General features: G+C 42.9%; 2 protein-coding genes across 3 annotated transcripts; one reads left to right on the top strand and one right to left on the bottom strand.

Moving 5' to 3' along the window:
• Positions 1–8: 8 nt before the first annotated feature.
• On the bottom strand, positions 9–5497 carry mettl25b (methyltransferase like 25B). Of its 2 annotated transcripts, XM_012817907.3 has the most exons (10): positions 5378–5481; positions 4056–4130; positions 3844–3948; positions 3638–3756; positions 3320–3536; positions 3078–3140; positions 2811–2948; positions 1758–2689; positions 1224–1408; positions 9–698 (listed from the first exon to the last, which is right to left on the bottom strand). In XM_012817907.3, exons 3-10 carry the CDS (start codon positions 3943–3945, stop codon positions 589–591), a joined length of 1866 nt encoding a protein of 621 aa, XP_012673361.2. In that variant the 5' UTR covers positions 3946–3948; positions 4056–4130; positions 5378–5481; the 3' UTR covers positions 9–588. The 2 variants fall into 2 exon arrangements, with proteins under 2 accessions (XP_012673361.2, XP_031432092.1); XM_031576232.2 differs by lacking the exon at positions 4056–4130 and having other exon boundaries at positions 5378–5497.
• Positions 4174–6912, top strand: isg20l2 (interferon stimulated exonuclease gene 20-like 2). Its single transcript, XM_031576233.2, has 4 exons — positions 4174–4485; positions 4865–5758; positions 5999–6199; positions 6504–6912. Exons 2-4 carry the CDS (start codon positions 5045–5047, stop codon positions 6615–6617), a joined length of 1029 nt encoding a protein of 342 aa, XP_031432093.1. The 5' UTR covers positions 4174–4485; positions 4865–5044; the 3' UTR covers positions 6618–6912.
• Positions 6913–11818: the final 4906 nt, after the last annotated feature.

Raw genomic sequence — 11818 nt, forward strand, 5'->3', positions numbered from 1 at the left:
AAATTACATTTTGGTTTAAATAATAGGTTTTCTGGCCTTTTTTTATTCGAGGCAATGGTTTGTAAATGACTTAATTCAAATAATCTGTACAGTCTACCTAACATGGTCTTCAATACTGTCTTATTTACATTCCTTACACTTATTCCATGAATTATGCATAACATTATTTACAAATTAGCCTTGGAGGGAGGATTTTTTTTACAGCTGCTGCAACTGAGTGTACATGGTATGAAACCACTTTATTCCATTAGGTTATATGCCACGAGGCCAGCCTGACATGTCTCAAACTCTGCAATAAAAAGGTCAAAATGCATTTTACCACAGTTTAAATCTACAAACTATGCCCCTCATGCATACCTATAGATGCGGTCATCTGTCTTCTCTCTGGAGACTGCCTCTTGGTATGGCAGTTTACAATATCCCTTACAATACAAACAAAACCCATCTCCAATATCATCTGTAAATACACTCTGTCCAGGGTTACAATACTACATAGGACACACATATGATATCCATATTGTGAAGAACAGTAACAGCCCTTTTAAACTATTTTATATATTAAACCCTTCTTGTATTGGGTTCCCATCTTCAACCAGCGTCCTTTAGCCCTTCATGTAGTCCCCGCTTCATGGCCACAAGTACCAGATTTCGAGGGGAGAAAGCAGGATCAAAGAGGGGCACCAGCTGACTCTGTATACCTGTATTCACATCATTAACAGAGGAAATATGACATGCATTTAGTCATTACCTTCAACAGGATACACTTGCATTATAGCAGACTAAAAACTAATGATTTGACACTGCAAGCTGAGAGGGTGAAAATTAAATAGATAAAACACCATGCAACAGCACATATTCAAGTTAATTGTTTTTCACTTTATGCACACTTCATGCAATTTTTTTGGTCTAATGGTGTCCCGTCCTTCTACAAGGGACCTGCTCTCTGACATGTAGTTGCAAGCCAGATCAATCTGACAAGTATGCAGGTACTTTTCTTTTTTATATAGATGGCTTCTCATTTTTGTTTTCAGTTGGTTGACTCGAGTAATGATATGGCCACGGGTACACTACACAACTGGAGATAAATTCCCAAGACAACGATTAGGCATCCTTAGTTAACCGTAATGCTATTTTTATGGTGACTGGAATAATCTAGCCCAGAGTTGAACTGACAAAGAGTACAGAAACTCCAAAGAGGAAGATTAGGCACCCCCCTCGCTCACCATGTTCCTGCAGGAAAAGCATCCGGTCCAGCAGCACCAGAGTCTCGACCACTGGGGCCAGCAGCAACACCAGACTGAAGTAGGCCACCACCCGGCCGTGCTGACACAGCATGGCCTCCACACATGCCTGGTCCAGAGGAAGGTCAGCAGGCAGACCCACGCGCGGGAGGCCTAGTCGTGCATACCTGCCGTGGTACATGTAAGATAATATTAGCGTGAAATCACAGGGCAAACTGTATTTGTATGGTTGATACGTGTTTCTCAAATAAGTATGTGTGTGTAAATGAAGGTAAACTAAGATTATTTTTGGCCCCTCAAGATAACAAGCTTCATACTTGATTCACTAATCTAGTGTTATGGACAAACCAAGGGAGTTTCTCCAGGGAAACACAGGCCTTGTTCATTGCAAGAGTTAAATGATCTAAAAGGAGACAGTGCTATTATTTATTATTTGCTCAGACGCCACTTCAAGAAAATATTTGGTCAATGCCCAACCATACAAGTGCTCAGCAACACACTGGCCCATATACTGACTCTGCAAAGGGAAGGGTGTGTGCTTTCTTGATGGTCTGGATGCCGGCCCTGCGCAGGTCTGGACGTGCCGCCCTGACGACGGTCTCCAACACGGCACGATAGCAGTGTATCTTCAGCTGCTCGCTCTCGTCACGAAGCCTGTGGAGATAGTCCTCCACCGCGTGGCACGCCCCCTCTCGCGCCTTATAAGACAGCTGGTGCTCGGGTAACCCCCTCACCCAATCGCTCATTGGATAGCCAAAGTCAGGGCGCGAGGCAATGGCTGTTTGGGCGGTATGGGGAGGGACGACGACTCCTGGCGGAGAGGGGTTTTCCTCGGTGGTGATCTTCATGTAACAGCAGGCCACCGAGGTGATGCCCTGAACATGAGGGCAGCTGACAAAATGGCGCAGGAGGGTGGCGCTCAGATCTCCGCAAGCATGGAGGCCAGTTAAAATGAAACCTCCGCCCATGTGCTCTCTATCCCCAGCCGAGTCAGATGAGGTCCTATTAAAATGGCGGCTGGCTGATTGTTCTGAGCAAACGCTTGGACCACACCTACAGGGACGCTTCACCAGTGGTGTTTGATCAGCTGCTGCTAGTGCCGGACCTGATGTACAGCTGTGTACCTGGAGGTCTTCCAAAAAGGGGCCATGGCAATCCGTCACTCGGTGCGGTGACACTGTCCTGTCTCCTGTAGAGCAGCTCGGAGCGCCACTGTCTGCTGTGCTCAAACACTGGGCCTCAGAGGCCGGCTGATGATCCGAGGCTGACATTGATATCCACTGTCTCTTTTTACACGGGCCACCTGTGGGAGCCTGCCTCTCGCTTTCATCATCCCTCCTATTCAGCTGCTCAATGAAGTCTTCCCATGAGGCCTTTGGATTGACCCAGCCCACAACGTGATAAGGTGACGGACCAGACACCACTTGGGAAAGCTGGCCAACGTCAGTCTAGAAGAGTGGAAATATTGGAAAGAGGAAATATTGTTTTATTGGTGATTAGGCAGTGTGTAGCTGAGACGAATTTTGGTTGGTTAGTGAAAGTTGGTTTTGTTAAAGCTTAACCAGTTACCTTTTTCAGCCTCTCCTTTTCCAGTGTACAGCGAACCTGTCCATCAAACTTTCTGGCCATTGATACCAGGTTGGCATCTGCCTCAATTGCAGTGACAGAGAAGCCGAGCCCAAAGGATAAAAAACGTGTAAAATGCCCCTAAAATCAATAAAAATCAATCAATATTCTGAAGATAGATAATATTTGGTGAATATACAACATAATCCATCACTGTCTTGGCATGCTTTTTTTTGTTGTTGTTTTTGTACAAAAGTGGGCAAGACTTACCTGTCCTGAACCCACGTCAACAACATTATCACAGCTGGTCAGGTGACACAGATTTTTCACCATCTGACAAGAGGAAACATGTCAACAAATACATATACCACCTTCACAAAATCTTGACAAAATGGGGAAAATATCTTTACCATGATGCTATAATCTTTGTGGGACTGGATCAAGACTCTACTCTCTATGGCTACAACATACTGATGATAACATCAACATTGTACACAATCCTCTGAACATACCGTCCCCAGCCTGCGGATCTCATGTTGCTTCTTTGGTTTCACATGCTTTCGGAAGAGGTGTCCTAACAGGGAACTCTGACTTTGATTGCTGTGGAATTCTTCTGGCTTCCCAGTTCCAGCATGGAGCGTTGTCTGGTCGGGAGGGACTCTTGGATAGGCTAGCGCATGTGCAGAGGCTCGGAAGGCAAGGAGAGAGAGAGGCCAGACAGATGGATATCTGGTCCATTAGTGATGGGTTGAGGGAGGAAGAGAGAGAGATATTTGTATCTGGATGCATCAACAAGAATTTGCTTTTACTAAGGAGAAGGATAACCTTACCTCCTGTTTGTGACAGTTTTGTCAAGTAGTAGATCAGCAATCTCTGGTGGTGACAGCTTGCTAAGGGACTCCTGCCAGCTTATTGGCAAAGACTCCCAGAGATTTTCACTGAAAAACTCCTGCAGCAATACGAGTGAAACAATATTGGTTGTAGCAGAACTATAAACAATAAAATAAAACAGTAAGAAAGTCGATATATTACTTACAATAATGAATGAATCTGAGATGTGCTTGTAAAAGGTAAGAAGATTGGTAACATTCTTGGCTAAATGTCTTTGCTGCTCATCGGTGAGAGTTGCTGAGAACATCGTCTGAGGACAAGATAGGGGACTTTATCGATATAGTTGGCGACGACGTTAGGTTGTCAACCATAATAGGTAGATATGTTAATTCAATATTTTCCTTGCTTGATGCGAACCTTATTTAGTAACACAGGATATTTTCCAATGCTGGTATTCAGCTTCTTCTGGAGTTCAGTGCAGTGACAACTTTACTGTTTACAATGAAATGGCAAATGCGACGAATAACGTTTAACGTTAACTCTGTAAACTACAGCGACATATACTTAGTTCATATTCATCCAGCTCGGCACATTCGGTAAAAAAGTAGCTAGGAGGTCCATGAAAGAAATAGGTTCACCCGGCTTCTCACACCAATGCCTCTCATGTGGAAACAAAATCACCTTTGAACCAGGAAGTACACACGTTGGACTTCCCAGGTCGCCGAAACAAATCAGCGTGGCCAACAGTGGAGTTAGCTAATGTGTGATTATTTCGTTACTTGTTATGGTCCAGTACGTATGGACAAATGAATTTACGACTACATAACACAAAAACAAAAGTCGTACGGTAGGTTTGCGATTTTATATGAAAATTTGAACCTGTTCGCTAGCAAGACAGGAGGCAATGTTAGCTCATACAGGCTAGCTGGCTTGCTTACTTGAATTTGCGACATTAGCTCAGCTGTTCTCCTATTGTGTTGTTGGTTTGGATGTCCCATAATACAATCTCCAATACCAACAATAAGTAAGGTTACAATAGAGGCTAGCAAATTGTATCAGTGTGTCACGTCAATTTGTGTAACAGTTTAGTAGTCCTTTGTTAGTAGCCAATGTTATTGTTGAAACGGTGTAAGACTTCTGTGCCATGTATGCGGTACCTTTGAACGTTTGTATCGTAATTTCCATTTTAATAAATTGTAAATTGTTTATCTTTTTCTCTGCCGTAGATGTCCAAGAGGCAGAACTGGGCTGGTTTTAAACTAATTTGTGTTTTAATTGATGTACACCAACACATCCAGTGCTTCTACTACACATTGTGTTTGACAGTATAAGGCCGACTGGAGCACTTAGAACCTTAGAAGGCTTGTAAATTGAGTGTACAGGAAGTTGAAAGGCCACTGTCAAAGATGTCGGGGCTAATGTTGCATATTGATACCACTGATACTAGTGAGGCTGGTGGGGGTAGTAAAAAGCCAGCTGCAAACCTCAAGCACAAACGCTTCCTCAAGAGCCGACAATTCCTTGAAAGAAAAGGCTATCTGAATGACAAACAAAACAAGCCCCGGCAAAAACACAGACCATGCCCGAATGGCAGATTCCAACACCAGCAGCACCCAGGATCGAAGCCTTTCCAGAGCTCTGGCAAGCAAGCGCCGGCAGTTAGCAGATCTGTCCACGCAAAGTTTAGCCCACATCACCAAGAAGGCGCAAGTTCCTCCACCACCTCAGCCCATACTCACCTACAACCCTGCCTCAGTACCAGTCAAGACGGACAACATATGGCCCCCACTACAGCGAATCCCAGCTCGTCCTTTTCTCAGGGAAGAACAGTTACAGCCACCTCGGAGAGCATCATCATTACGCAGGCTGTCTTGGGGAGTGCGCCCCCCTGTGGTAACCCACTGAAATACTTGGCCATAGACTGTGAGATGGTGGGCACAGGGCCAAAGGGCAAAAACAGTGAGTTGGCCCGCTGCAGTATCGTGTCCTGTGATGGGGACGTTGTCTATGACAACTTCATCAAGCCCCTTAATCCGGTTACGGATCTGAGAACCCGCTGGAGTGGAATCCGTTGGCAAAACCTACGGAATGCCTCACCATTTTCCGAAGCAAGAAAAGAGGTGAGCCAACAATGGTTTTGTCTTTATTACAGTCGGTAGATTAAATGTAAAGTAGAAATCCAGTAGCCTAATATTTACTCTGTCAGTATTTAAAAGACTAGTCTTTCAGAAATGTTAATGTTCTACTTTCAGAGGGTAGTATCTATCCGAGTGTATCCTTGTTCGTTTCCTGTAAATGTAACAGTGAACAGATAAAGAAGAACAGCAGTGGTTCTGACTTTATTTTCTCAATATTTGGAGATTTTGAAGATCGTCTCAGGCAAGGTGTTGGTTGGCCATGCAATCCACAACGACCTCAAGGCCCTGAAGTACAGTCACCCAGCAGCGTTGACACGGGACACCTCTCGCATTCCTCTCCTGAACAAGAGAGCAGGCATACCGGAGACAGAGATTGTCTCATTAAAGAGACTCACCAAGGCTCTTTTCAACCGGGACATTCAGGTAAGCATGAGGCAACCAGTCACACTTTTCATATACTGACTAGATGAATCTGCGAGGTCCCCTGACCAGTAGCCCCAGTAACATATCTTAAAGTTTGAGTCCTTAATTGCATTTGGAATGTGTCAATGTGTTCTACCCAATAATTTGTTAGCAAATATGTTGTATTGGTTTATGTTTTAAAAAAAAATTGTATTTACATTTTTTTGGGCAAATCCACCATTGTCATGGTTGTTAAAACCATCATCAGACCAAAACATTCTCAAGGTACTGCTTTTAAAAAAATATTTTGATTCCTTTTTCTTAGATGGGGCGGAATGGGCATTCCTCCGTGGAAGATGCGAAGGCCACCATGGACTTGTGGAGAATTGTGGAAGTGGACTGGGAGAAAGCATTAACATCCAAACCGCTTCCTCAGTGATACACTGCGCTGTGAACCTAATGGCCTATGTCTACATATTTAATATGAAGACTTTTTAGCATTCAACATTTTCTTTGAATGCGCAATTTTCTTGGAAGTCACAGTGCCTCCCTGACAAAATGTTATGATATGGTTAATGTTGCCACAAGGGGGCAGTAACAGTTCAACTTCAGGTTTTAGGGAAATGGGAATGTTAAAAATGAAGATCCTCCTACAAAGACCAGAATCATATCTGTGTTGGTGCTTAATATACACAATTCCTTGAAAAAAGTAAAATATGATTTTATACTTCCTATCTTTCTGTGCCATTTCAAAATGTTTTAAATAACCTTTACACCACATTTGAAAAGATGAATGTGTTTACTTATGGTATCATTACATTGCATTTTTTGAAAATATATATATATAAAACTACAATTATATACATATATATAAAATCAGGAACACAGTAGGGCAATTCTAACCTTGATACTGAATAGCATTTTAGTTGAAAATGCTGTTAAGTGTAATTTTCAGTAAGACAACTCTTAGTAAGAGACTTATGGATTTCTAGCTCACTTACAACAAAGATATTGTAGTGTCCTGTCTTCATGGGGACATTGAGATGTTTCATTTAACAGGTCTTCGGGTTTCGCAAACACCTTTATAGAAGGAAAAACACACCAACACAAAGCATTCTCCTAGGAAAAGCATTTTCCTCTATCCCTTCCCAACTATCTGGCAGTCCAGGCTGATGAAATCTGTTTTTGAGGCTTTGTTTTTGGTGTTTTCCCCTCGACTGGTAGTTTGCTTGTGTTGCACCCGGCACTTGCACCAACTCATTTAGAAGAGAATCACCCTCAAAATGAATACAGACAGAACGGTGATAGCTGGGGTTTTAATAATATAGATAGGTGCGCATGCTAGTCGTGGAAAGTTGAATAGATAAAACTACATGTGACACTTGCAGTCCATTATTGGTCAAATAAATCAGAAATCACATGTATCATGGCAGATCTAACCACCCACCGAAGCTGAACACTAGTTTTTTTAATTCGATTTTTGTGGGATGAAGGCACAGCCTAAATCTTTCAGTACTAAGGGCCTGGAGTGACCTTAATATTTCAGGATATTTCACCACGTGCCCTCCTGTCATAACTGATTATGAATGCACAGGGACAGACCCACTGTCACTCAGACTGTACGCTTTGGAAAGAAAACACAACTCGTGGAGTAAATAATGTAGTTATTAAGTACAATTTTCAAAATAGAAGGCTTGTCAGAATGGGCTTGATCGGAGAAATGACAAACACAGAGTTACTATCGATCCCCCCAACTGCCCACGTCAGATGTCATCAGTCTTGGATGAGTTGCTTAGCACCACGAGTGATGGGGTAGATGTGTGTGCAGGGGAGGAGCCGTTCTCTCTCTTTCTTTCCCTCTCCCTCTCTTTCTCTTTCTCTCTTTCTCTCTCTCTCCCTCTCTCTCTGTGGTTAGGATGGAAAGCCACAGGTTGTCTGAGAGGAAGACGAGAGATAATCTCACTCCTCCCAGCTCACACTGTCCCCCTTCTTTAAGCCTCTGGCCCAAGCCCTTGGCAAACCCAGGGCGTCAGCATGATTCCTCGCCTGTGAATTCAACACCACGACATTAATTATGCCACTTCCCCTTCCTCTGTCCATCTTCCATGTAAAGATCCACAGCTGCACTGATGCTGCAGCTCATCAAAGAGGGGCCTTTCTCACCAACCACCACTGCTCTCTCAGACACACACACACACACACACACACACTCACACACACACACACACACACACACACACACACACAGAGACAGACAGACACACACACACAGAGACAGACACACACATACATACATGCACCCACACATGCACACACTCAGACACACAAATACATGCGCACATACACACACACACACACACACACACAGAGCACAGCACAGCTTGGTTCTCTGATTGCCACCCCTTCCACCGCCGCTCTGTTGTGACTGAACTCAGTCAACCTATCCAAATGGAGCATTCCTCAACAATCTGTGTTTATTGGGCTGGGCCGCTTATTTTCTGCTGAAATGCAGTGTGAGAAAAAAGTATTTCTTCCCAGTACCGTCATCTTACCATCAGTGTTTTTTCTGGGGGCTAAGAGATATACAAAGGACGAGTAACTTATTCCCCTAGACCTAAGCATATTACGTCTTTTTTCCTTAAAAGGTGTTTTAAGAGGTGGAAAAGACAGTCTCCACATCATCAGTTGACCATATGACAGTGAGCAATCTATTTCAGGTTATTAATAAGATTACTCAGGGTTTGGTTTGGATTACAGTCAGCTTCCATAAAAAAACCTCTGGAAGATTTTGGTAATGTCTTATAAAGCCTCCAGTGGTTTTGGTGAAACTATGATTCAGAAGAAAGCTACCCCATCCGCTACCTCCGGGATGTTTTATGGCTTTGCCATGTACATGGAATAAAGGCCAGCTTTTTGTGTGCTTTACTCTGAACATGTTCCACGTCTGTTATACAATCTATTCAGCACAGACAAGCATAACTGTCTAGACTGCTTCTGAACAGTTGCCTGGGAATTCATCCTCCGTTATGTTTGGAACTGGCATAGCATAGCAACATGGTGAAGCTGCCACATTCATGGTCATATTTGTTTAAGTTGCTCATACTCTCAAATACATATTCTCATAGGCACAACTTCTAGCTGTCCACTGAATTGCCTGTGTCAACTGGGTCCACACACAGAACTACTCTGTTTGTTGCTGTCTCGGGCCCAGCTCCAAGACTCAGGCTAGGCTATCGGCACCTCCTATGCCAGTTGGCTAATTCTAGAACATTGCACTCCCTCGCAACTAGACACTGGAAGATCTGAGAGCAGGCCCTGTGATGACGTACCGTTCCCTGTCAGCCAGGCATTCAGTTGCACAAAGGTGGGTAGTAATGAAAGAGTTTGTTGCTTTTGAAATACCGTACTAAGGGATTGATCCGAGAGTGGGTCAGTTTGACAGGGAATGTTTTTGTTAATGATTAATCAAGTATGGTTGCCTTTTTGATATCTTTGATATCTGATGATCTTACAATGTGAAATGTAAGGTGTAGTATTGTGAACCTCTTGCACATCTCTGGAAGTTTCATCTTCTATCTGAATTTATTTTTATTTACCCTTTTATCTCACTGAATGGGTTTTTACAAAAACACAAGTAACAAAAATCATATTTTTTAACATGTATAAAACACAATACACCGTATTTTAACACAGTGAAACATGGAAATGAAATCAATCATTTTGGAGTCTAACCACTTCCTTGCAAATTTGTATCCACCTTCCTTCCTCTGCGAAGGACTGCAGTGTTCAGCGGTCTCCTAAGCCCTGGCGTTGACCCTCTCGCCTGTGCCTATATGCTACATTCCTCCAGCGTCTAACACCTAGCATTTGCTGTCAGCTAGCGCAGGAAGCGCACAAAGCTGTATTCACCCTCCCTCCCCATTGCTACACATTGCTCATCACTGGCTCTTGCGCTCAGTCTTTGCCTTGCCAACGACAGAATCACCTCGTCTCTGCATCAAAGATCAGAGACGTGAGTCAATGTGTTGTTTAACATGTCACAGGTCAACTGTTTGTACTTTCAAAAGTCCCTAACTCTACACTTTGTCTTGGGTTACACTTCCTAAATCAACACAGAGTCCCTGACTGGAGTGTTGCATAGACATGTTGGCAAATATGGATTGTTGGACCTGCAAGTCTGCATAAAAAGAATTGCATAGATGTTGTTCACACTTTTGTGAGTTTACATCAAAAAAAATCAACAGAAAGATTATTGGCATAAAACACTGAAAGCTGCAATGTTTGGGCCAAGGAGGCATGGCAAGCGAATTGTACCCGGGGGTGTCTTATACCACAGTCGAAAAAAGCTCTAGTCCACAACTATGATGATGATCTTCAAATAATTTCTTACTGATTTTAATTTGCCGTTTCTTTTAAGCTTTGTGCGATATTCTGATTTTAATACAGAGACAAATGTACTGAGAAGCCAGTGTCGTGTCACTTTAAGACCACCTTTGACCCCTTGTCTGTTATGTTTTGACACGGGAAACCTGAGAAATCCTGTCAGGAAGAGCTATGAAGGTACTATATGTTCTTGCCATACAGATGCGATAGCGTGAGGTCATGTGCTGGTCCGTTTGCTGGGTGTTTACATGGTGTAGGACTCCTTTCAGGGGCTACACTACAGGTAAGTTCAAGTTCAAGTTTATTATCATATACACATAAACAGCATTTATCAGTAATTACATTATTTGTGCTCAATGTCCGTTCAATTTAGAGAATAAATAAATTAAATACTGGAGAATGAAGAAAAAGGGTAGAAAAAAGAGAAAAAAATATATAGGTATATCAGGTATACTCCTCCTGAGCATTTGACCACTGACACCATTTTAAAGACGGTGATGTTTGGCTAAACAAATACAGATGCAGTCATAAACACAGGTGTGCTACAAAACTTGAGTTTCTCTCGTGATTTTTTTTCACATATTATTTCCCTGTTGTGTGAACTCTGTGTTCTGACACTCTCCTGGGATTATTTCAGATTATTCCTCGTAATCTTCCTGTTTAAATCCTTTATTGAGTAAAAGGCTCAGTTGATATGTTCTTGGTGATGACGATACACTGTCCTGCTGGCTAACAATGATTTCACCTATAAGCATTTCAATTGAAGTTGACACACAGGTTGTTTGCAAAGTAAGTGAATTTCAAAGATTACTTTACTTTTGAGTAATACAATTTTTTCACTCTCCTAACAGTCTTAGTTCATCAGTGCACCTGGTTTCGTCGTCGTGTGGAATTAAGATCTGCTGACTGAACCAAACAAGCAGCAGCACAGTGAAGATGAATTCACTGTCATGATGCTGGGGACACTTGGGGACAATCCCTGTCTTGTTACTTGGGGAATTATTATACAACAAAAAAAAACAATTCAGTCACACGTGCACGCACGGCTGTTGTCAAGGAGTTTGTCTTCTTTTGAACTATTTACTGCCTTGGCATTAGGAAGCTGTTCCACCTTGATTAAGGAGGCCAGTGTTTGTGATGAGAACACTCCACACTCCACACTGTCACACCAGATCTGCCAGTCTGTTGATATGTTTACAGGTGGCATGATGCAATGGGACAGTTTCCTCCCATCCTCAGTCCTGTGACGCATGGAGG

Source organism: Clupea harengus, chromosome 11, assembly GCF_900700415.2.
Source record: "Clupea harengus chromosome 11, Ch_v2.0.2, whole genome shotgun sequence".
In the NCBI taxonomy this organism is placed as follows: domain Eukaryota; kingdom Metazoa; phylum Chordata; class Actinopteri; order Clupeiformes; family Clupeidae; genus Clupea; species Clupea harengus.